The 25,119-nt window shown below is 42.8% G+C and overlaps 2 protein-coding genes and 1 long non-coding RNA gene across 11 annotated transcripts; 2 read left to right on the top strand and 1 right to left on the bottom strand.

The window, feature by feature from the left end:
• Nucleotides 1-132: 132 nt before the first annotated feature.
• Nucleotides 133-16,594, top strand: g6fl (g6f-like). Of its 7 annotated transcripts, none has more exons than XM_037074956.1 (11): nucleotides 133-595; nucleotides 3,999-4,325; nucleotides 5,066-5,332; nucleotides 5,629-5,664; nucleotides 6,015-6,350; nucleotides 9,138-9,392; nucleotides 14,717-14,842; nucleotides 15,068-15,141; nucleotides 15,384-15,413; nucleotides 15,672-15,830; nucleotides 16,190-16,594. In XM_037074956.1, exons 1-10 carry the CDS (start codon nucleotides 544-546, stop codon nucleotides 15,807-15,809), a joined length of 1,641 nt encoding a protein of 546 aa, XP_036930851.1. In that variant the 5' UTR covers nucleotides 133-543; the 3' UTR covers nucleotides 15,810-15,830; nucleotides 16,190-16,594. The 7 variants fall into 7 exon arrangements, 3 of the variants coding, with proteins under 3 accessions (XP_036930851.1, XP_036930854.1, XP_036930853.1); XM_037074959.1 differs by lacking the exon at nucleotides 133-595 and adding an exon at nucleotides 2,704-2,839 and having other exon boundaries at nucleotides 15,387-15,413; nucleotides 15,784-15,830; XM_037074958.1 differs by lacking the exon at nucleotides 133-595 and adding an exon at nucleotides 2,704-2,839 and having other exon boundaries at nucleotides 15,784-15,830.
• LOC119006407 lies at nucleotides 5,195-8,749 on the bottom strand. Of its 3 annotated transcripts, none has more exons than XR_005070769.1 (6): nucleotides 8,677-8,749; nucleotides 8,126-8,192; nucleotides 7,247-7,320; nucleotides 6,957-7,126; nucleotides 6,259-6,343; nucleotides 5,195-5,338 (listed from the first exon to the last, which is right to left on the bottom strand). It is a non-coding gene; the product is annotated as an uncharacterized LOC119006407 (long non-coding RNA). The 3 variants fall into 3 exon arrangements; XR_005070772.1 differs by having other exon boundaries at nucleotides 6,957-7,072; XR_005070771.1 differs by lacking the exon at nucleotides 8,677-8,749 and adding an exon at nucleotides 8,305-8,420.
• Nucleotides 16,595-16,619: 25 nt separating the features above from the next.
• On the top strand, nucleotides 16,620-24,902 carry abhd16a (abhydrolase domain containing 16A, phospholipase). The gene is made up of 20 exons (XM_037074962.1): nucleotides 16,620-16,768; nucleotides 17,320-17,376; nucleotides 17,462-17,528; nucleotides 18,607-18,693; nucleotides 18,960-19,045; nucleotides 19,199-19,272; nucleotides 19,436-19,543; nucleotides 20,085-20,199; nucleotides 20,302-20,403; nucleotides 20,517-20,580; nucleotides 20,677-20,726; nucleotides 21,052-21,175; nucleotides 21,303-21,407; nucleotides 21,501-21,564; nucleotides 21,723-21,779; nucleotides 22,914-22,976; nucleotides 23,071-23,147; nucleotides 23,327-23,425; nucleotides 23,561-23,607; nucleotides 24,230-24,902. The coding sequence occupies exons 1-20, from the start codon at nucleotides 16,679-16,681 to the stop codon at nucleotides 24,311-24,313; spliced, it is 1,620 nt and encodes a 539-aa protein (XP_036930857.1). The 5' UTR covers nucleotides 16,620-16,678; the 3' UTR covers nucleotides 24,314-24,902.
• Nucleotides 24,903-25,119: the final 217 nt, after the last annotated feature.

The raw sequence follows: 25,119 nt of genomic DNA, 5'->3' as shown, positions 1-25,119 counted from the left end.
CTCTCTCTCTCTCTCTCTCTCTCTCTCTCTCTCTCTCTCTCTCTCTCTCTCTCTCCCTCTAACAACTACTTCCTCTGAGCGCGCGGCGGCTGTCCGACTGTGTGTGACTGACTGGGTGATGTCATCAGGCTGAGAGGCGTCACAGCCCCCCCAAATTAAAAAAAAAAAACAAAAACAAGGACCAACCCAATTAGGACCAGCGATGGCAGGAGTGGGGGTGACGACTCTGGGAGCAACTTGTTGAAATGGCCACAAGCCTTTTTTTTCCTTTTTAAAGCTTCACCTTGATAGTGTCTGAAGTGCGCCGCAGCAGATTGTTGTTGTTTTTTTAATCGTATTTATTACTTCTGACGAGTTACGTCGAGGAATATACTCCTCTGTAGCTGTGTGTTTAAAAGCCGAAGTATCTCTGCGCACCCACTGAAGTTATCTTGATCTCCATTTGCAGCCACAGCTAAGAAAAAAAAACACACAAATTACCCGCAAAGGAATGTCAGTGAAATCCACCAGAAAAGTGACATTTCACCCCCGCAAAACAACAACATGAAGTTACCACAGTGTGCCCGGGTCAGAAAGTTTGTGATGTGCTGCCGAGGTACGTGGAAACGGATGATTCTTACGCCCTCTGCTGTTTGTTTCCGCGCAGACACCGGACTGAGATTAGCTCGTACAGTTTTAAACTCCGGCACAGCATATGCCAGAATCAATAAACATTCATTAATAACCGGCAAAATACAAATCCAGTGGCAGTCAGCGAAATCAAATCAAGAAGGAAACAGCTTCTCGTGTATCTATTTGCAGACTCTCTGTTGATGAGATTTTTTCTCTCTTCTCCTCCTTCTCCTCCTCCTCCTGCTCTTCTTCTTCTTCCTCTTCCTCCACAGAATAACTTCCAATTCATTTTTGCCCTATTTTCCTCTGGAGCAGGGTGCATACTAGCATAGCGAAGGCATTATCTGGTTTAGGTCTAATCCCTATACCCAAGTGTTTTACAGCCAATGTAATTACATCTTCATAAGTCCCACAGTTTAAACCGTGCTGCTGCTGCTGCTGCTGCTGCTGCTGCTTGGTTCCTCCTGTTCTTTTTCCATTTCCAAGTTCCCCTCCAGTGTCACCCCTCCCCTTTTTCTATCAGAGGTGCAGTTTCTGAAGATAACAATCAAAGGTCAAACCGTGTTCTGCACACCAGTGAAACAAATTAACAGCTGAAATGTGTTCTTCTTTTGGAGATCTTGCAGATACAACGAGGGGGGGGGGATCTCTCTTACTCTCTGTTCTTGCCCACTGTAAATCCAGACGGCGTGGAAGCGCCTCGCCGTGCAAACAGCAGCTGTGACATTTGCATTGCCGTGTTTTCATTCGCCGCCCTATAGCTGTATGTTTTAAGCACCTGCACCAGCCGGAGGAAAGCGTGCAGGGGACCACCCAGATACAGCCGCCACTAAATCGTACACACTCACGGACCAGAATGAGGGGCTGTAAAGAAAGTGGCCACCAAATGGAGGATTTTCATTTCCTTTCCTTCCCATGCTCATCCATTTTTCATACCCATAACAAATCGACCTTCACACCTTCCACTTTGCAGCTACCACCCACTTTACTTATGCACTTTCTTATTTTCTTCTTTCTCTTCCCAACCATCTCGCACCCCTCACACCTTCCCTTCGTTTACACGTCACTTTCTTTCTCTCCCTCCCCCCCACCACCCCTCCCAACATTCTCTCTCCATGTTCCTGTGTCATTCGATTTTCCTTTGTCCACTCGTCCTTCAATCCTTGCTGCTATTCTTCCCGTCCTCCATCCTTCGTGCTCTCCGGGGGTCTGTGGCAGTGATAATGAAGCGCGTAGTTAACAGATATTAGCTCATTGGCAGTGGATTCATTAGACAGAGCCAAGGCTTATGGTGATTATTTACCCATAGAGGAGGGGCCACCGGATCAGTACCACGCTCTGTGTCAGCAGCCACAGGCTTCTTTGAAGTCACACTACTGTCTCTCTCTCACACTTCTCCTCTCCCAGGGTTCTTCTCATTCCGTCTGAGCACCTCTCCCTTCACATTTCTTCCTCTCCCTTTTATTTCCCCCCCTCTCCCTGTCATTAGACACCCACAATACGTATCTGCTTTCTCTCCCTCTCCCTCTCTCTCTCTGTATCTCTCTCCACCGCCCCCATTCACCCAATGGTAATTATGGAAAAATCTGTAATAGTGCTCAGAGGAGCTGATAATACCTTTAGCTTAATTAAAGACATTTATGGGATGTAAAGACATGTAGCCCAGGGGTTGCTGTGCACCCACACTAACCCAAACTCTTTATTTCTCTGCTTTTTCATCTCCCTCAATCCCTCGCTTTCTGCTATTCTTATCATTTTCTCTGTTTCACACACACATTGTGATACACACGGGTGCGCGCCCAGTCCCTTTGTCGAACCGAGCGCTGGGGTCAGAAGTTCTGTAACTAATTGCCCAGAAGTTCTGCTCTGAAATGTTGTAAAACATCATGGTAATACTCTGTGTAGTTTATCAGCCTCGAGCACACGCATGCGATGGCAGTAATGACAGCCTTTTTCCTGTCGATTATCCCAACGTCGCCACATCCTGTTGGGCTGAGAGATGCACAGCAGATTGTTAACATGTCAGTCAGGGACACCAGTAATGCTGCAGGAAAGTGAACAATACTCAATGTTCTGGAGCACACTTAGAAAGGTCACAGTGTTGGAGCGACAGCTGGTGCAGCAGGAGTCTGGTTTTTCTGCTTGCAGTGTGTGATGGAGTCTGGTTTTCTCACCTTTATTCTCGTTTCCTCCTTTGCGGTGTCTTCCTCTCACACTGACACCCCAGGTATGAAATACTTTGTGAGTCTTAGAAACATCTATTTTTCGCTGTGCTTGAAACTGATCGTGCTGGCAGTGGAGACTGCATTTCACGGCTAATGTTGCTTTTTAAGTGCAAACGTGATTGAAGCTGTTTCCTTGAAGGTAAATGATGAGTCATGCACAGTTCCTCCCTATCCCAGGTGGTCAGTGCGAGAAGTTGAGAAGAAGAATGCCTTATTTTATTGTCTATATATCAACCCAGACAGTCTTTAAAGAACACGTTCAAAGGTTTTTTTTTCAAGTCCGTCCTTAAAGATGCACTGCGTAGTTTCGGAGAGGAAATTCTAACTTTTGATAACTAAAATATTAATGAGGTAATGATTCAAACTCAGAAATATTAATTTTTTCCCTAAATGAATAAACAAGCTGCTCTCAGACGAAAATAAGGTCCCCAGAACACCGTCTGACACTGGAAAGTTGGCAGGGTTCACCAAATATATCGTTATTTATTATTCATGAAAATGAAGAGAATTGGTTTATTTAGTGTTAAAATGTTACAAACTGCACCTTTAAACAACACTTACATGCCCATTTGTTCACTGAGAAGTTATTAGTTGTTGTAAATGCTCCTCCTGTCCACACTGGCTGCAAAGAAAGTGATTTTATTGTAAGACAAAACCTTCAAAAAGTATATCTTCCATTCTAAAAGGGCATTGTAGATGCATTTGAAGTTGATATGATGTTTAAGTAGTCTGCGTCTGACACAAACAGAGCGGTCATCTCCCAGTCTCTCTAATACAAGATTCTCTCTCTTGTCACTATCCATCTGCTGCAGCTCAGCAAAGAAACACTACCCAGCGAAACAGAGAGAGGGAACTTGACACTAAAAGTACTGTAACTGTGGAAGATGCCCATTAGATCTGACCGACACAGAGTGCTGAAGCCTCGTATTATCTTCAGCAAAAGTCCAGAAGTCATTTTTACACAGAAATAGGAATGTGGATTTCGTCAACCAACACTTAGATTGAAAGAGATCTCTTTTTCTGTCCAGAAGGAACAATTGGAGTAACCCTTTCGATGCACACGGAGGGAATGACTGATGTCAGCACTTTAGCAAAAATGCTTAATTGCTGTGGCCAGAATAATTAACCTGTTATAATGCTTTTTAATCCTCTCTCCCTCAGACGAGGTGTTGGTGGCAAGAGAGGACGAGCCTACCACCTTGATCTGTGCTGATAAAACAGTCAGGGGTGCTGTAGCCATTAACTGGATGCAGAAGTTATCTGGTGCAGATGAATGGAAACTGGTTCTCTCAGCCAATGAAAGGACAGAGTTGTCTGGCGGTGCCTCGAAGGCATCCATGCGTTGGACTGATCCAAACTTTAGAGACACCGGGGTTTTCTCTCTGTTCTTTCTTCCCAAAATGAAGGACGGCGGCTTCTACTCATGCTTGATAAAGCAACAAGAGAGGAAAGTGAAGGAGAGGATTATCCTCTTAGTCATCCTCAAAGGTAGGAAGATCAACAGGGTATATGTGAGGTGCTCACACGAGTACAAAGTGACTAAGTGCATTAACTCAAGTGGTTGCACTGACGTATAGTTTTGTGGTACTTGTACTTTACATGTATTCTTGTTTTTATGGGAAATTGAAAGAGGGAAGTAGCAATTCCAGTTACGGTTAGTATTTTACATTCAAATCACATAACCAGCTTATAAAAGAAGTTGAATTTTATAGATGAAATGATTAGTTGACGAATTATTCAGTCAATCACCATAATAACTGAAGAATCTTTTTTTTAAAAAAAGCAACTGAGAGTTTGTTGTTTTTTCTACTTTATGAACAAAACAATTTGTTGACAATTAAAATTTCACTCACCCATCACTCAAGGCTGTAGCCACGGAGTTTACACTCACGTTACATTCTAGTTCTCCACAATACATTTAACATTTATGAAAGAGACAATACAGTGTTTGACATCAGTTGTGTACGGCAACAAGACTGGGACAAACACACATAGGACTGCAGTACAATAATGGAAATCAGCTTATCAATATGATGTTTTATAAATGAGATCCAACCTAGGGGCTAGGTAATGGATACTTTCAGTATTGACACTTTAAGTATACTCTAAATATATTTTGCCTCTCTGCTTGTACAATTGTAACATTTTAAAATGCCAGACTTTTACTTGTAATGGGACACACTGGCGTTTTCTGACCCCTGACTTCCTGTTTCCTCCCTCATCCCCAGTCACTGTTGTCCCCGCTGCACCCATTCTGCAGCTCAGCACCCTGGCGCTGATTGCCAGTGTGAATCCCGACTCTGCTGTCGCCAAGATCACCTGGGAAGCGCCTGGAGGTATTTCCATGAAGAGCGAGAGAAAGCCAAACACAGGCACAGTGGCCAAACTTCCACTGCTCCAGATCAGTGACGGCGGGGCTTACGTCTGTTTGGTGCACCCGCAGGGTGACAGCAGTAGGGCTCCCTTCCCCTTCAACGTGGACGTGACAGTTGATGGTGAGACTGGTTTGAGAGAGAGAAGAGCAGTACTGAGGAGTAGAAAACATTTGTTGTTGCTTCTCTTGATGGTTCGAGTGGGCATCAGTGCCAGAAGCTCCAGCAGCAGCATCATTTATTTAAGCATCCTGTTGCAACAGTTCTTCAAAGTATTTACTTTAACAGACCAGTTTCAAAAGTCTACTGTAGATCTGGAGAATTCATCCAGTCCTCCTGTGAATATTATAGTTGCTACATTTATGTATTATTCATCATTTACCCCCCTCTCCCCCTTCCTGCTTCCCTTCTCTCCACAGCTGACAATGTGGCCTCATTCACCAATATAACACATGGTGAGTGACTTTGTAACACAGGCAGTCTGAAAGTCCTGTGTCAGCAGCTTGCTAATCAGGCAGAGCAGAATGCAAGAGCGACTGAAGAAGTAACTCTCAGCCTATAAGAGCGTAATCCCTATTGTTGGAGGAATTTTCCCCCTATCTCCATTTCCCTCCTCTCTTACTTACTATTCTGTTTACTCTCCGTCTTCACCTCACTCGTCATTCAGCCTCTGTTTATTCTGAATTCCCTGTCGATAAGTCTGCGCGAGCTGTTATGTCTTCATGTCTGTCTGTGCTCCCTCTCCCTCTGTTTATCTGTTTTAACATCCTGCTTTCTCTCGTCTCTCTCTCTTTATTGCCTAAAGCCCCTTTGATCTCCACCGCCACTCAGGCGCACACGTCCTTCACCTTAACCTGTCCTGCCGTCCAGGGGGACTACGTCTTACTGCACTGGCAGCCTCCAGATGCCAGGAAGCGGACTAACATGAAGCTGGTGTACCAGTACGACCGGTGGAGGGGATCCACCTTGTTGACCGAGCAAAGCAAGAAACTCCAGCTTGCCGGCCCTCCCTACAACCCAGAGGCTGGGAGCTTCTCTTTCCTACTCACACCTGGGTGGAAGGATGGCGGTCTCTACGCCTGTGATGTGTTTCTCAACAGCGTCGCCTTCAGCCAGCGGACCCGTCTCAGCGTGCTGAAAGGTACAGATCAACGTGAGGAAAAGGAGGAGGAAGTGGTGTCACTGAAATAAAAACCTTGCATATAAGGGATTAAAAAGCAACAACATACAATAAAAGATATTCCCTTTTGATAATAAGATCATTGGGGATAATCTGTCATGACTGTAACATATCACTCACAGCATTGTCGTACTCATCAAATCACTGAAGGTATGAGCTGGTTGGAGGTATGTACAGTCACTGACATTTAGCAAAATAAACATATTTGCTTTCTTGCAAGACTCATAACACTCTCATGTATGTGCTGTAAATATTGTCAGGTTACGCCCAAACAAAATACGTTTGTGCAACATGCTGCGTGCGACTATCCCTGAAATAGTGTTTGTCATTGTTCCAGACGACCACACTAGAAGAAAAGCTTGTTGTCACAGAGAGCGGAGGCGTGATCTTGTATAAATATGCAAATAATGGCACACAAATTTAAGACAGTCTCCTCTGGAAAAAAAAAACAAACATTCATAGCGCTGAACTCAGTTGTTCTCATGAAACATTAAAGAAATAGTTGTGCCAAGAATGAAAAAAAAAGAGCGCTGGAGAGAGAAGTTCAAACCCTGGCTCCTCTCTCACCTCGGCACAGCTGGACGGCCGTGGCATGAAGTGGGTGTGAGTGTCAGATTGCTGGTTTCGGAAAGCCAGCAATCCACCGTCGTCCAACTAGCGCTTCTGAAGAAGCACACTGGCAGCTTAAAGACCAGAAGCAGCTTTAGCCCGGCTGTCTCCAAAGTTCAAAAGCACGCCTACAAGCACCTCCGAAGGTCATTAATGAACAGCTTGTGTCTTGTTTGTTGAATTGGTACACAATTAGACATGTAAAAACAACCACTTGAGATTTTGGGGGAACTATTTTCTTGACAAACCTCCTCCTGGTATCTTCAGTGGTTGTCTAGCAACCTCACCGTGACGTCAAACCTCCTGTTGATCACAGAGGAGCCTAAAAAACAGAAGGAAGGGTCATTACGTCACTGAGTCTAGCATTGAGGGCAAGTTTGCCGGTTGTAGTGAAATCAAAGCTAGATGAGTGGTGGAACACACAACCTTCATGAGTTTATTGAGTATTGATTTTTGACTTTGACATTTGAAAATTGACATCGCTGATAATGTTGTCAATAAACAGGGCAGGTTTTGACTGATTTTTGCTAATTAGACTTCAATGACACTGCGAACAGGAGTCTTTCCTACACCAAGTTGTCGAACGAGCAGTGGGTCGATAAAAAAAACGGTCGTTAACCTCGTCCCGGAATTCGTTTTCTTTCATTTTCCTCAGGCATTTCTTCATCTGAAGTCATATGACGTACTGTAGATATGTTGGGCCTTACTGTATTTATCCTATTGACTCCGGAACAAATGTCACCACAGTCTGGCCCAAGATAGATTGGTGTCATAATGACCCCTGCTTCTTCTTTCGGTTCCATGTTGATCACAGGGAAGTGATGCAACATAAATCCTCTCGAAACCACAACTTGTCATTTTCCTATAAGACTCAGATTGTTCATACTGGTGAGCTTTAGCCATGTTTGACACTGGACAGAGCCAGGCTAGCTGTTTCCCTCTGTTTCCGATCTTTATGCTAAGCTAAGCTAACTGCCTTCTGGCTCCAGCTCCATACTTAAGGTACAAACATGATCTCCTGTAATCTAAATGCAATGACAGCTTAAGAGGCAGAGGGTGACATGGTGAATATTGACACCTCCCTGTAAAGTATTTGCGTCGTATAATAATAGACACCGAATTCTTACCTTCTGCCACTGCATTGTTCTCATGGATCATGCAGCGTGAGACAAACACGATGATGAATTCCTACAGCTGTTGGTAAAATGTCACGTTATTATAGAATACATTCACGATACTGCTCGTGAAGAGGAACATTCGCTCGATTCATTTTTTTTTTTTAAAGAGAAAAAATCGAGCAGAACACCTGTTGATTTTTGTGAGCGAGCCTTGGGCAGGTTTCAACCTTTGCAGAAAAAAAGCGGAATACATTTGCACCTCACCCCCTCATACACACACACACACACACGCACGCATACACACAAAACCCAACATACACACGTACAGATAAGACGCTCTGTCATGGCGGCCTTGGAAGGCTTTACTAATCACAGTCCCACTGGCATCCATCACGGCTGCCCAGACGTGACCGGCCGATCAGTCACTGTCACTGTCATCCCGCTTCACACATCTGCATCCCTCGCTCGCGCACACACATGCACATCCACCCACGCGCCAGTCATGTGATGCATATATTTTTACCCCACCTCATTATAAGTATCATTATGTATGATTATACCTGCTGCCCTCCCTCGAAGGCTGGAGGTGGCCCACACTGATCACACTAATCAAGGCTGAAATGTGTGTGTTTTGATGCGTGTGTGCAGGTCTGTGGAGCTTGATTACACCCAGATGGATTCTCATTTCAGTTTGATGAGACACTAAGCATCAGTCACAGTCAACCAATGCATTAGCAGCAAATCACTTTAATGAATATATATTATTTTGACCCCTCTCTCGATTGTTCTTTGTTTTTCATATCACTTTTCCTTTACCCCATTACTCTCTATCCGTCCTTGGCCTTTTCTGTATTCACACGCTACCCTTTAACTCACCTTCTCATCCCGTCTCGCTCCTTTCTCCTCCCTCATACCTGTCGTTTTCACTTACCCATCGTTCCCTCGGTTTCTTTTGTTTCTCCCTTCTTTAACATTTTCCCTCCCACGCTCCTCTCCCTTCCCCTCTGCACCACATCTACAGTTAAAGCCAGCTACTCCTCCTCAAAGCTGCAGTTGGGGTGCCTGTACTCGGAGCTGTCCCAGGTCCAAAGCGCCAAGTGGACGTACCAGAATAAGAGTCACCAGCTGCACTCGGAAACCAGCGGCCTTGGCAGCATCAGCACCTCTCTGCCCTTGCCAATCACCTCTGACACAGCCGGGAACTACACCTGCACCCTGCAACTGAAAAATGGGCAGACCGTCCAGGCAACGCAAGCTGTGACGCTGCCCCATGAAGGTGGGAGAGGGTGGCATGGTATCACAAACACCGGTCTGTTTTCTGATTTTCTTCATCAACAGTATATTATGAGCACAGGAGTCCCGGCAGACTTCCTGTCAACTCAATGGAGATAATCAACCATGAATGTGGATGATTCTCAAGTATGTGCTCCATGAAGCGTTCTGCTGTGCATTCAAGCCAAGCTCAGGTCAATTCATCTGCCAGACAGCGCCTGGTTTACAGGAGGGGAAAGCTACTGACAGATACCATATGTTGTGTTTTTTTAATGTAGTTAAAGAGTTCAAAGGTTAAGACATCTGTGTAACAAGAAGTTGTGATTTGCAGATGATATGCAGCAGGATAACTGAGTCCATTTATATGCCCATGTTTCATAAGAATCTACCGGAGGTCTAATACTCTGCTTAGCTTCCTCTTCTTCTATAAAATATAAAACATAGTGGCTATCGCTTTTCTCATCACACTCACCCTGCTGATATGCGAATATAAGAAGACAGGACCTCAGGACATCTCTCCCCACCAAAACTAAATTATTCAGGCTTATTGTATTGGTGGCTGTGGGGGAGCGCAGGAGGATGTGACAGTTGAATGGATCCCTTAGCAGAGATGAGTTCACTCCCCGTACCCCGATACATCACTGGGGCTGAGCGGCCCAGAGCTCATCATGATGCACGCTGCTGGTATGGCCGTAAGAGTAATGGACACAGAGGAGAGAAAGAGGGGGTGATAAAGACAGGGAGGGGACTGGAGGAGGCAAGAATTTGCCTGATTGGAGAAGTGGGATTAGAAGAAAAAAAAATCTATGCACTTGCTGGCCACATTATTAGTACTTATACAATAAATTGCAATGCAGTGCAACAGCTCTGCCACATATTTTGACTTTCATGAGGCTCATTAATGGAATATAGCAAAGTACATTTACTCAATTATTGTATTTCAGAACAATTTTGAGGTTCATGTTCTTTCCATTTTCAGCTACCTCATTGCCTCTACTACATTTTGTAGGCAAATTCAGATTTTTTTTACTCCACTACACTTCAGTTACGAGTTACTTTGCAACCTGCATGCTGCATCAGAGCCAAAGTAACCTATGTTTAATGCTCATTTTTATATTATTAATCTGTATTATTAATAAATTAATTTGGGGTTAGTGCTAGAAATAGCTTTAGATACTCAGATACATCCGTTTACTTATGCTGTCCAACACTGCAGCACTGTATTCCCCTCTGTCTGAAACACTTAGCTCCACTTTAGCTCCTGTCTCTTTAAGGACCAAACTCCTGAATACCCAGTCTGTTCTGACTGGTCAGCTCAAGCACGCCTGAGCCATCACGGCTGACAACAACACAGCAGCTGTGCTAAATGAATTGTTATGTGCAAAACTAGCCGGAAGACAGTAATTATGCAAATGTCCGACAAGGTGACATAGTGTGATGAGATTCATCAGAATTAAAGGCGGGACTGCTGACGAGACGTTTCATAAGCAGCGTTTTCTGTGGGAGAAAGGAGCGAGTTTTACTGCAGACTTTGACCTTTTTAACTTTCAAGATTTTTTATATGCACAAGAACTGATATAAAATGCTGGAAGAAAGGGGGGAAAAAAGCATTATAATTCTTTACATCAATTTACATAATCGGCAGTCACATTTTTTTACTGGCATATCGGATACCATATTTGGCCCGACTGATAACCGGTAGACCCATAGTAGCTATACAATGTACATACCTGTAAATACAGTAAATACAGTATGTATGATTTGTTTTTGAAACTAAAAGTGGAAAACAGACAACTTCAGCCCCTTCAGCATTTCTGCGTGGTTGCAAAGACACCTGGATCTCAGTTTTTTCAGTGATACATCTGCCAACAACACGGGACAAAACATGAGTTTATTTATTCATTTAGTCCATAATGGGGATGTGAAAGCAGATAGAAATTGTGCCAGCCTGCCAGTCAGCTTTCATTTTCCCAGGACATTTTCGAGCCCAGTGGCAGACAAAATTGCATAGTGAGAGCCAGGTTTATAAAAAAACCAATCTAAATGCTGATGATGTCATTATTCTTTAGCCATTACATTGTGCAAACCACATTTACTTCATAGTGATACATTAAAGCAGAAAACTTGTCTACTACCAGTTAAAGCACATTTATTGGCAAAAAATGACTTTTGATAAGTTATTTTAATATCATATTACTTTAAGATTTTTACTCTACTACTATTACTCTTCCTTAAGTATAACATTTGGCTTTTTTTACAACACCGATGAAACCCAAAGTGGCCATCTTTTAGTAAAGGTTTCCAAGAGGTGTTATCTATATGTTAATATTGAGGTCACAGTTAGTGTTGGTGTTGCACTACACTGTATTATACTGAAATGTCTTCGTGATATTCTGCCCAATATTTGCCAGCTTTGAAACTTCAAAAATAGCGGGGGTTTGAAAAACGTGAAAAACTCAACAGCATTTTTATGTCAGATCATTTTCATCTTATTTTACTTACTCTCGGAGATCTACGCAGAATAGTCTGCCCTTGAGTGTAAACGTTTGCAAATCTTTTCAATCATCCATTGAATTTTTGTCCATGCACCTCAGAGTCTTCACATGCAAATACCCTGTATTTGTCAGCCTCTTGATGCAGATTGACGCAGAGTTACTCCTGTGATTGACAGAAAAATCAAGGTGGCAGATTTTACAGTCCCCTTTGCTTAAAACTTTAATCAAGAAACAAGAATTTTCCCCAGGGTGACTGGAATTTATGTAAAAATGATTTCCCCTGTCCGTTTTTCTATCCGTCTCTCACTAACTGAGGTGGATGGCAGTACAGCAGAAAACAGGTTATTACGACTAAAAGGGGAAGAAGTGTAAAACATTGTCATTAATTTCGGATAATTACAAGAGAATTGTGAGGGTAATGAGAAATAGGAGGGCTGGCAAGTATGTGCTTCCCCTCTTCGAGTTAGAGAATGAGGCAGGCAAAACATTAGAAACAATGCAGTGCAGTTAAGTTTGACACCACTGCAAACTAAAACGTCCACATAGACAGAATCAATCAAATGTAAAGCATTGGATTGCGTTAGATTTTTCAGATTTGTACCTAATAAAATGGCCGCTGAGTGTATGTTGAGTGACAGGTGTCTGTCTAGTGTGTCATGAAGAATTCAGTCTGAGCAGAGTGAGAAATTCAAATAATGTGAGCGTTGGTTGACCTACATTTACACTGTTGACAAGTGACAGGTTGCACAAACTCTGCAATGGTGCAAGTGCTCAAACACTCTTGGTTAATAATGAATAGTGTGAAAATAAGCAGTGACAGTTTATTAAAAAAAAAAACCTGACGCTTTATAAATAGTTGTGGATCGTAAGAGAGCTCCCAGAAACTGCGAGATTTTGCATAAAGTTATTTATATATATATATATATATATATATATATATATATATACATATATATATATATATATATATATATATATATATATATATATATATATATATACATATATATAAAGCAATTTAGTGATATCTTGTGCATTGTAAGCCAAATCTAAAGTATAGTGCCAGTGGTACAAGTACAAAAAACCCTGCATAATAGAATTCCTTTCACTGGTGGCACAGTTCAGAAAATCCAAAATTGAAGCAATCATTGTGTTCCGCAGCACATAAAATACTTCAAATGTCAGGGATGTTCTTCAATCATTTGCTACCCTGAGTTGGCCCATCATTTGCAAAGCTTTCGAGCAGCTCTTTGGTCTCCTGCCCATCAGCCACCGTCTTCTACAATCGCACTGATATGATTCACCTCCTACCTCATCTGAGATGATAAAGGCGAGCTGGAGAGGAAGTGCCAATAGAGAGAAGGAAGAGGCGAGATAGAAGAAGATGAGAGTGAAAGGAGGAGAGAGAAAGACGGAAAGAGAGAAAGACTAGACAGTGAGAAAAGCAGTTCTGCCTCACTTCACTGCACTCAATTACCATAAATCATGGGCTAAAGCTGGCATGGAGAACAGTGCGGGTCAGTCTCGGGGTCAGAACTCACCACAATATTCCATTAGCAACCTCCACACATACTCACCAATCAATTACACCTCGCGCAGCAAATAACGATTGATTTATTTTGAAGCTGGCTAAAAGCTGTGACACCAGGACTAAGGTGAGGCCCAGGGGCCAATCCTTTCACAAACAAAATGTGTGAAAAGTTAATGAGATGCCTGACTTGGCTTAACTTCAGCCAGGTTTCTGTCTTTCAGATCACCTCCACAGCCACAGAGAGCAGTATGATTTGTGCTGATTCCATAAAAACTCTGTTCTCCGTGGTACGTCTTTGTTTACTTCACTTTTGTGCTCCAAAGAAGTCTGACAGAGCTGATTGCTCCGTGCTCCATGAAGAGTGATCAGGCAGGAAGACAACACTTGTTCAGGTACGCTAAATTACAGCAGTCTCTGCGGAAACAAGTACCTCCCTCCTGCTTCTCTCGTCACCCTGTGGCTGTGTTCGGCGAGGCTGATGTCATCCTCATTATGCAAACAGACCTGACAAGTTTGATAGCACGCGTGAGATCTTCCCACAAAATTTGACTGGTGCCACAGTGAGCAAATGCTTGGCTTATGTAATGCTTGTTAAAATCATGCCTACGCTTTCTATCCACCTATTTCTCCAACGCTGCGTTGACATGGTTTGGCTGAGAGATGTGATGTATACATTGTTTGTCAGCTTGCCCAGAGGCAGCTTGTTGCCAGGATCAGATGTCATGGGAGCGTGCACGGACAAGCCTCGCTTGACTACATGCTACGTATATATTTAGATATTAAGACGGCAAGTAGATGGGATTTGCAAAAAGTCAGACGAACCTAATCTGTATGGACGGCGCGTTTGGCGAGGCTTTGTGCAGTGATCACACAGCTTTTGGCCTCTTTGATACCAGTGCTTCTACTCCTCTTGAAAATGTTTTGAAATTGACAGCATCCATACTGGGGGTCTGTCAGATCGATGTCTGCTGAGGTGTCGTACAGACTATTCACTCTGTCTGACAGAGCCTCAATTTCCCCTCCTCCTCCACTGACTGCACCCATTGTCTGTGACTGACAGCAGCATGATGCAAATACATGTAAGATGTTGAGGAAATCCTAACTGCAACATCTCTAGCTCGGAGAGTTCAAGTGATAGAAAAGGTTGCCCTCTCTTGACTTGAAAGTGGAGAAATACAGGAATAACTTCTCTTTACATCAGTCAGCCGCTCACACTCATGGATCTACAAGTTTTACATTAGCACTGTTCTTGGAAACACTCATGCTTTCTCCCCTCTCTCACTTTTTTTTTCTCTTTTGCAGAGAGTGTCAGTGTGACCACCCCCTCCCAGCTCCCTTCCCTCTTTGCCTTATTACTCCTCGTGGTGCCCCTGGTTGCCGCGGCTGTCTGTGTGTTGCTATGGAGACAGAAACACATTTCTGATCGCAGTGAGTCTTCCGGCGTTTTCTCTTTTGACAGCTTTTCCTGTTCCGTCCATCTTCGACCCCTGACGGCTGCCGCTGAGTGATGTGGGCCGCGACATCCTCTGGGGTTGTTGTAATGAATCTGCCCCCACCTCCTCCTCTCTCCCTGTGCATTTGAGTGTGAGTATGTGGGTGTGCAACTCCTCTGTCTCTCTCTCTCTCTCTCCCTCTCTCTCTCTCTGTACCTAGGTATTGAGCAGTCTCTGTCTGTCCACTCGGGTGAAGCAGAGAACATCTATGAAAATCCTGAGGATATCCGACAGGTGATGATTTCAGACATTTGCAATAACTAAATATCCTCTGATGAGTTCCCCTCCTTCTTTTTTTTTTTTTTTTTGCCCTCATCATCGCCTCTGGTATTTTTTCACTCTTGCTCACCCTCCCCTCCCTTCTCTTATTCGTCTCTGTTGTACACTTTTTTTTTCTGTTTTCCCCCTGATTTCGACCCCCCCCGTCACTTGTTGTTCATTAAACCTGTTTATTCTCTGCTCTCCTCCCTTCCCAGCAGGCTCCTCCCGAGGGCTCAGTCTACATGGTGAGTTATTGTGTCGTCCCCTTGCGCACACACCAAGGCGTGGTTGCACATGTGTGCGTGTGTGAGGAGTTGTGATACACCAATGCATACAGACTCCCCCTCTCGGCATTGCTCCCTCCCTAAGCTGTCAGCGAATATGTCTTCCCTCACACTCACAGTCCTCTCCTCCGGTCCGTCAGCCCTCTCTCAGATAAACCCATTGCCTATCAGCTGTCACCCTTACATTAGTGGTATTAACAAATCAATCTCATTACACAGGCTGCAGAGGGGCATAAATCTGGCCTCTGTAGCATGGATCTGGCTCTTTATCATCCCCTTCTCTGTCCCACTCTTCCCCTGCCTCCCTTCCCCGTTTTCGTCTTACTGCCAGGATTTGAAGCCAAGAGGAGAGGATGATGTCTACGAGGAACTGGAGCGGTAAGCAAAAACCCTTGCATCACCTGTGTGTGCTTTTCTCTGCTGAACAGCTTTTTGTGAGTGTGTGTGTGTGTGTGTGTGTGTGTGTGTGTGTGTGTGTGTGTGTGTGTGTGTGTGTGTGTGTGTGTGTACACTGTCACTCATCTGCCCCTCACATTCTTCTCACACTCACCGATCATGCGGGCCTGAACATTACTGTGACACAGTGGCATAATATCACGCCATGCGCTGACAGGCAGCGCTCCTTCGCCCCTGTGTTGTTGTTGCGTGGGCTGTCTGTGTTTGTGTTTAAGGGAGAATAAAAGAGACTGGGGGACGGGAGATTTTTGTGCGAGTTTGTCTTTGTGCTCTGTTTTCAGATGCGAACGGTGTCAGAGCTGATCACCTACCCACATCTCATCCTCATCCAGCTGTCATTTCCGCTCAGTTCCCCGCCGCAGCAGAGGGCCTCTCTAAACAGCAGTAACAACTGTGTGTCGGAGCTGGGATGTGAAGGGAAACTTCAGTGCTTAAGGGAAATGCAACTCAATTGTTTGAATGATTTGTGCATTCCTCGCTACTGCTCTCTATCTATCAGTGTTTGTTGGGCTGCACATGGCAGAAAAGGTTTTCAAGTTTGACTCTAAACCTTTTGCCCAATGTGTGAAAGTTTATATGTGACCTTGTTTTGCCTTTTCTTTACTTTACATCTTGTTTTATCTGTCGTTTTACCACTGTGGACGTCTGTATTCATGGTCGTTCTAAATAAACAGTGCTGACTTCTATCGTGTCTCCTGTGTTACTTCTAAGCGCTTTCGCTTTTGAGATTTTTGATCAGTGCAGGCTTCCGTAGCACTCACAGTGGAAGAATGGCCGGCTGGATGTGGCTCCGCTGTGTTTTAGGGCCTCATTTGCAACGAATTCACAAATCACCGGACCAACATCACCCTGGAGGGAGGGTAGGGACGTCTATAATGTTCTGCATATGTTTAAGTACAGCCGACTGCGAAAACTGAACCGTATTTCATCTGTTAGCATCGATGTAGCTCCGGCTGCGTCCCGGAAGTGTCAGGTGTTTGTTATTGAAGCCCCGCTGTCACTGCGCTGTGCGGCCGGGTTGACTGCGAGCAAATGAATGAAATGACACGAACGCGACTGCCTTTTCATGCTGGACGCATTTCTGTTTCACCGACGGGGTAAAAGCGAGTCCAGCTGAAGCGCCATAAACTGTTTTTCTCAATGACATTAGCCTAGTTATGCTAACGCTAGGTGAAAGGAAACTTTGCGAAGGCGGGCGGACAAAAATAGAAACTGAACAAAAAAAACTAATTATAAGTACAAGCAAACATGAGAACTTAAACGGAGCCACTGTAAAGACTGTGTAGTTGAAATATCTATCAATATGTCTATTAAATGTGCCACTAGATGTGCTACTAGCAAGCTAACGTTAGCTCTCTGACACGTTAGCATCGTTGCTCAATATTTGAACAGTTGATCTCACTTGTGGCAGGGATGGACCTACCAACCCAAGAGCCTGGAGAAGCACACAGACAGCATCCTCGGCTGGGTCAGTATTATTGTCTGATTCATGTCACCGGTGATGTGAAGGATTTAGAAGTAAAGTGAAGTAAAAGTGTGTCTTTTCCCTACAGGCTTCAGCACTGTGGTCTCTGTCCTACTACAGCTCCCCTCTTCTCCTCTGCTATCTGTACAGAAAAGGTCGGTTTTATTAATTATGTTTGGTGGGAAACACAAGCAGACTTATCTCTCTCAACATCGACGTTTATCGATTAGTTGCTCAACTGAAAACTACTCACAGTTTTGATGAGTCATTTGCTCTCTTTTTTTTATATTGAACATGTTTGGATTTTTTGATGTGTTTGGGCTCTTTTCACTGTTATACCTGACTACCTGAAAAGTGATGTAACTACTGATTATTGCCTTAGCCGATGTTCCAAAGAGAGACAGACTTGGGTGTAAAGGGGAACATTTTGACAAAGGGTGGGTGACAGCTCCTCATAATTATTCATTTACTAATTTCAGCAAATCAAAACCATGATGTTGAGTTTTTCACAAAGGTTTATGTCAAAGGGATTCCAAGCGTTTTAACATTGTTAGATACAAACGAAGAATTATCTCTCATGTAGGGTACAACAGTGGAAAACAGTTGATAACTTTGAGTACCAGTTTGACTATTTTATGTGTAATCTTACCATAATGTCTGTACATCTACTGTATATTGGCAGATATCCAGATTAATATTGTATTAATGATGCTGACCTCATTGCTCAGTCCTACACCCACGTAAACCATCCCGGCTTTGGGAGAAAAATTGTATAAACACACCGAAGCCATGATGCTTACAGGAATGCTTTATCCTCTTTAAATGTGAGCATGCCATGTTTGAGTAGAAATCTTTCTCAGGGCGTTTGGCAGTAACATATGTCTAATCGTGTATATTTTTCCAGATGACATTTCTCCTTCCATTAAGTAAGAAAAATTGCCCGTGTGAGGGCGTTCGTGGGAATTACTGTTCTTCTACAAGTGGGATTAATATAAAGTTAATCAACTGAATCATCCAGCAAGACTATGCATCAATAGAAATTAATTGCTTGAGGTTGTTTGCTACTCCTTAGTGTATAATTGAGCTTCTGATATTGATTTATGCATACAGCCGTCGGGTAGTTGTCAGACTGTGAATGTTTGTGTTGGTGCTTGTTAATGAGGCCCAAAGTCTAGCAGAGAAAGTGGGGGCTTATGTGGATGTCTGTGTCACTGTTGCCCTGTGTATTTTTAGGTTACATCTGCACCAGTAAGTTGGTTCCATTGAGTCAGTATCTGGGAACAGTGCTGGTGTGTCTTCTGGGAGTGGCCTGTCTTAGAGGTAAGACTACAGATTTCAGATGACAGGCAGAAAATGACTGATTCAAGTCATTCATCTTCAGATATCACACGCATATGCTGTATATGCTGCATGCCAACAAGATTTCATTAACATTGAGACAGTTGCACAAGGTCTAAACCTAAAAGGAATATTAAATACGACCTTGAGGCTTTGCAGCAAAGTGTGTTTTGTGCCTCATGTAAACTCCACTTACGTCTCTCATTGTTTTTGCTTTCTACCTACCTTTCCTCTTTCCTTGTCTCAAGGGTACGGGAGATGGAAAAACTCAGAGTATCTTCAGTTTATCTCCATTCTTGAAGAAACCAAAAAGAATCACACACCAGCAAACAAGGTGAGGTCGTGGCAACTTGAGTATTGAACAGCAAGATTTTGTTTTGCGGTCTGCACAAAGTTTTTGGAAAAAAGAGGGACAAAATAAATGATTACATTCCATCAGAACATAACTCGAGGTACAACTACTCATTTGTTTGTGCTTTCCATGTAGAAAAGAGTGAGGTGCTACGACTTTGACTTCTCGCACTGGCCTTTGGATTTCAGCTGGACAGAAGTCAGCAGTCCGTGAGTTCCTGCTTTTATATTTTATTTTATTTGAAGTGGCCGTGTGTTCACTACAATTCTATTCCCATCAGGGTCAGTACATCATAAATGAATTCATTCAAAGCACTGCAAAGTACATTGGCTTCCTTGTTTTTATGTGTGCCTTTGACCCTCTGTGTGACAGGAAACAATCCAAGGCTGGTGTTTCACTGCTAAAGCCAGAGCCCAGATTAAGAGGGGCTGCAGACAGTGTCCTCAATTCTGTGCGGACTTTACCATGCCACATCATCGGGTAAATGCACTTTATGCAGCACAAAGCCTGCAGGAAGACACTCCAGTTGTTTTTTGTTGTTTTTTTTTAATCTAGTATCCCAGTAGGGCCGGGCAATAGATCACTGTCATATGTTTATCTTGATATGAGACCATATATCATCTTAGATTTTTTCGATAACTTTATCATGATATGGCATAAGTGTTTTCTCTTCCTGCTTTTAAAGGCTGCATACAGTGCAGTGATGTAATGTTTTAAAAATAATTGTACCTTTACCCACTTAGTCACATCCACATATCAACATTACTGATGATTATTCATCTAAAAATCACAGTGCGTTAATATTTTGTGAAAGTATCAATACCCACACTTACAATTTTGTTGCAATATTGATGTTGTTGCATCTTGTATTGTGATATAGCTTAAATATATCATGAAACCATTGTAAGACAACATCGCCCAGCCCTTTATCACAGGGGATAGATACAGACTCCTTCGTAGTAAGTTTCCATTGTTTGTCTGATGTTGCTACAGTTTTGTCATGACTATATTTCCTCTCCAGCTTTCTTATAACCCACTCGTTTGGGAGGAGGATGCTTTACCCTGGATCTGTAGGTTTACTGCAGAAAGCCATGAGACCTATGCTCCAGCAAGGCCAGGCTAGGTTAATAGAAGAGGTAAGAAAAAAAAACCCAACACATTCTCTAACAGTCTGTCCATATTGGCTTCAATAAATACTGATCACCCTTCCCTGCTAATTTCACTCCATTTTGTCACAGTTTGATGGCCAGAGGAACAAGCTCATGGCCTGCGATGGTAATGAGATCGACACAATGTTTGTGGATCGAAGGAGAGACGGGGGACAGAATGGCCAGACGCTGGTAAATGTCTGCGGAGATTTGTTGTTTTTGTGCCTTGGGCTCATTCCAGGGTTCAACAAAACTTGTGTCATCACATTGTGTTCAGCTGTTGAAATCTAACAATTCTGCCACAGGTCATCTGCTGTGAGGGGAACGCAGGCTTCTATGAGGTGGGCTGCATGAACACGCCACTGGAGGGTGAGGAATCGTTATCATCATGGATTTTTGAAATTAATTTTATTGTCGCATTTGAATCACTGTTGAATAATAATTAAATGTTGGTGCGCACTGCAGGTGGCTACTCTGTTCTGGGCTGGAACCACCCTGGCTTTGGAGGCAGCACGGTAAGCAGTGTTGTCAGATTTACTACATTTAATCCGTAAACCAGTGTTTAGTTTACAGTGCGTGCTGCGTCCTGAGCTTCAGATACAGTAGTCTAACAAACAGCACTATGTGAATAAAAGGCATGTTGAAATTCTGGTTCCAGTTGGGCCGTATTTCACAAGAGGGCAAGTACACTCCCATGGTGGATATTATCAGTGCTGAGGAATGAAACACTGTAAATCTGTTCAAACTGGGAGACGCAGGGTTTTTGTAGGTGGGTCGAATATTACTGCGATGTTTAATAATGCATAGATATCGCTTTTTTTACTTGGATCTTTCTGCCAGGGAGTGCCGTTCCCCCAGAATGAGGCCAACGCCATGGATGTAGTGATCCAGTTTGCAATACACAAACTGGGCTTCAAGATCAGCGATATTGTCGTATATGCCTGGTCCATTGGAGGGTTTACAGGTAGATGAAGACGAGAACAATACACGATAAGCACTTTTATATGCCATGGATGTAAATCATGTTATTACGTCCTGCCTTTATGGTTTTGTTTACTGCTGTCCTTCACTTCTCATATTTCCTTTCTTAGCCAGTTGGGCAGTGATGTCATACCCAGAGATCCAGTCAATAGTGTTGGACGCCTCCTTCGACGACCTCCTGCCTCTGGCCCTCAAGGTCATGCCTGACAGCTGGAGTGAGTCTACAAGCTTAAAAGTTCTAAACAAATTTTTTTTTTTTTTGTCTAGAGCAGGCAGCAGTATTTAAACTGAATTATCTTCTGTCTTAGGGCCATTGGTACAACACACAGTTAGGCAGTACATGAATCTCAACAACGCCGAGCAGCTTCTCAAGTGAGTGGGACAATCTATTTTTAGTGACACTAATCATAAAAGTCAAAGTCTGCATCATTGAACATTACACAACATATTTGGAAGTAATTGCCTTTTTTTTTTGGCGCAGCTCGCAGTGATGTCACCGATGATTAACACGACTCCTTCTCTTCCTCCAGATATCAGGGACCAGTCCTGCTCATCAGGAGAACCAGAGATGAGATCATCACCACAACGTGAGTCCCCCGCAGACCATATTACCATGGCTCAGGGCTGCACAGCATGGTGAAAGAATCTAATTGGGGACATTAGGATATGATTCACAGTTGGTGGGAATGATGATTACATTTTGCGTTGCAATTTTCATTTTCACTGAAAAAAAAAAACTATTTAAAAATGATCATGGTGTGACATTTGATTTAGTCTGTACCAAACAAACATTTTTCTAACATCTAGAGAACAAGATTTATAGACCGGGGCTTCTCTCAAAGCACTTTGGTACTTTTTTATAATGTTGTGTTGCCTCATATGTTATCTTTATCAAAAAAAATGTCGGATGACACAATTACGATTCAACCACAGGTGTTTTAAAAACATATTTTTCTGTTGCCTAAACATCAAGAGACAGATTCTTACTGCAATTAAAATGTAAACCTCTTAAAGTGATGTCTGTCGAGGTTAAATTGATCGCTATAAGTGGATAATTACATCCGCACTTCTTTTCCTTTAATTCTAATGCAGATGACCATCTGACTGACATTTATATACTATTAAATGAGTACAAAGTAATAAAACGGACAGCTTTGCTATTTACTGAAATGTATTGACTGTTTCAAAAGCTTTTCATTTTACTATACAAATTATAGTACTGTGTATGGTTCTTTCCTCTTGCGCCAAGTTTCACTGGTGCATTTTTTTTTTGCAGGTTGACATCAGCTTTGATTTTTTCATTGAGAGAAAATGACCTTTTTTCTCACTGCGGTTCCATTTTTCACACAGCACCAACCTCAAATAGCCACCCAGATGCAGACAGGTCACTGCAAGGCAAAGTGTCACAGGATTTAAAAAAGAAAAATCACTGTAGTTTTATTGTCTGAGAAAGACCCTACATGAACAGTAGTTGATGACTATAAGCAAATCATTTAAACAGCATTCATATAGGGGTGATTCTGCACCAAGCTTTTGATTCAGGTTAATCTCTATATAACTATTACTACTACATCTACTGTTTAAAACACAGTAACTGTCGATGAGGAGGATCGAGTGCCTCACTGATGCTGAAATGGGACAAAGCATCCTCTTCTCTCGTCAGCAGCATGTCACAGGACCACTAACACGATGACAAGGATATGTTGTACATTGTGTTACAGGGGTCCAGAGGATGTCATGTCTAACAGAGGCAACGACCTCCTGCTCAAACTGCTACAGTTCAGGTCGGTGTCCTGATTTTCAAACGTCTAACCTCAGTAGATTTATTGCTGGATTTATACTCACGTGTGTAAGTGGCGATGTAATTTTCCTGCCCAGGTACCCAAAGATAATGACAGATGAAGGGATTAGAGTTGTCAGACAATGGCTGGGATCCACTACTCCGTTAGAAGAAGGTACGGTCATGTTCACGCTACTGTTTCACTGTGTCGGAAACTTAAAAGTCTGATTAACCTCAAGCACATTAGAATTGAACCTACTGTATTAACCTGAAGGAAAACATGCGTATGTCTATATTTAAGATTTATAAACCATTTAAATTGTGTGTAATGTCAGTTCACTTCTTGCTCCTCAGCATCAGTGTACAGTGGCTACGAGGTGGACGATGACTGGTGTGTGTCTGTGCTGCAGTCGTATCAGGCAGACAGAGATGTTTCGTTTCCATGGAGCGTTGGTAAGTCCCAATGTCCTTTCACAGTTTTGATGTAAATAAACTGCACACGGCACGACCCTCATACATATGTACGTACGTACGTGCATACATACGTGTACGCTTCTCCATGTTTTCACACACTCTCACTGTTACCAGGTGAGGATATGACTCTAGAGGGAAGACGGCAGCTGGCTCTTTTCTTGGTAAGGAAATAATCTACTGTCTATACACTCCGAGTGTACACTTGTTTCTCCTGTCTGGTTTAAGGGGAAGCCACCTGTTGTCTTTGTCTCGTCTCTTTGAAATGGGGTTAAATAGAGAGTCTAATTTTCTTTTCTCAAAAATGCCCATTTTCTAGTTTAAACTTGGCTTACCTTCCCCCCCTCCCTCCCTCTGCAGAGACGAGAAAAAAAAAAAACACATCACAGCTATTCACCGACATCATTACCACTGAGGAACACTTTTCTGGTCGCCATAGTAACCAGCTCACCTGTGCTCTCAGGTTGACTGGTGTAATATATTTCACTGCGCTCAGCTTATTGAAGTCATTTAACATCAAACAAGAGGAGTGCCATCAATTACAGCTAATGCTATGCTTTTCCTCCCTTGGTAATGCCTTCTGAATTAGGCTTTATTCACCTCCCCTGTAAACCCTTAAGAGATGGAAGAGATTTGTATGGCACAGAGCCATACAGACCGAAACTAATATAATCAAGTTCTGCACTTTTTGTTCATTGCCCTCCCACACCTCTCATTTTCCATTCCTCCTCCATCCCTGCTGCCTTTTTACATTTTTTTTTCTCTCTCTCTCTCTCGTTGTCTTAGGCGCGGAAGTACATGCGAAACTTTGAGACAACACACTGCACTCCTCTCCCCGCCTCCGAGTTTCACCAACCCTGGAGACTGTAAAGAAAGAAAGATGGATGGATGACAGGAAACAAGCAGCAGAGGTTTTGGGTGGCCTGTGGTCAGAGCGGGCTCCTGGCATGGTGTGAATGTATAACTGTGATTTTGTTCCCGGAGTTTTTTTCCAAGACAGATTTGTTGTCATGTATATTGTTGCTGTGGTGGCATCTGGAAAGATCTGGTCTAATAACCCCCTCTCCCCTCCAACCCCATGCAAAAACTTGTAAAATATGGTAAATCTCTTGAGGTTATTGTTGAGTCATTCTTTCAGTTCTTGTCACTTAAAAGGGTGCATTTCATGTAAATGCATAAGCCATCTCTTACTCCTTCCATTGTTCCTTCTTTGGCTGTGTTTTTAAAGACATAACTAAAAATACAAATACATTTTGGGACTGTAACTAACAATTTTTTTTCATTGTTGATTTAGCTGTCGATTATTTTTAAAACTTGATAGTTTATTAAATGACAGAAAAAGGTGAAAAATGATAATCTGCATTTTACCAAGATGACATCCTTCAATGTCTTGTCCACAACCCAAAGATATTCAGTTTAAAGTCACATTTAAGAAGCTCGAGTGAGAATTAAAGATTTTTTTTTTTTTTTTTACACAATTTAAACAGATTATCAAAATAGTTGGCAATTAATTGTTGCAGTTCCAGTGCTTGACTACAATTTAAATGATGGGAAAATACCTTAATTTCATCAAATCTGAAGTATGTTGATTTTTAAAAATGCAGCCAAAGTTTTTAGTTTTTCAGGTTTATCCACTTTCTGTGGATAGTCTTTATGAACAAAGCTCTACGGTCTGC

This window comes from Acanthopagrus latus, chromosome 17, assembly GCF_904848185.1.
Source record: "Acanthopagrus latus isolate v.2019 chromosome 17, fAcaLat1.1, whole genome shotgun sequence".
In the NCBI taxonomy this organism is placed as follows: Eukaryota; Metazoa; Chordata; class Actinopteri; order Spariformes; family Sparidae; genus Acanthopagrus; species Acanthopagrus latus.
Note: the sequence above shows the minus strand (reverse complement) of the source record. Positions and strands in the feature narration are given on the sequence as shown.

Excerpts from the sequence above, each read along its gene's own strand:
- abhd16a (XM_037074962.1), top strand. The coding sequence starts at position 16,679 with ATGGCCGGCTGGATGTGGCTCCGCTGTGTTTTAGGGCCTCATTTGCAA. Across the intron at positions 16,769-17,319 it reads AACATCACCCTGGAGGGAGG|GGATGGACCTACCAACCCAA; the intron begins GTAGGGACGTCT and ends CACTTGTGGCAG. Across the intron at positions 20,404-20,516 it reads GACAGAATGGCCAGACGCTG|GTCATCTGCTGTGAGGGGAA; the intron begins GTAAATGTCTGC and ends ATTCTGCCACAG.
- g6fl (XM_037074956.1), top strand. The coding sequence starts at position 544 with ATGAAGTTACCACAGTGTGCCCGGGTCAGAAAGTTTGTGATGTGCTGC. Across the intron at positions 4,326-5,065 it reads CCTCTTAGTCATCCTCAAAG|TCACTGTTGTCCCCGCTGCA; the intron begins GTAGGAAGATCA and ends CCTCATCCCCAG. Across the intron at positions 15,414-15,671 it reads CCGAGGGCTCAGTCTACATG|GCTGCAGAGGGGCATAAATC; the intron begins GTGAGTTATTGT and ends CTCATTACACAG.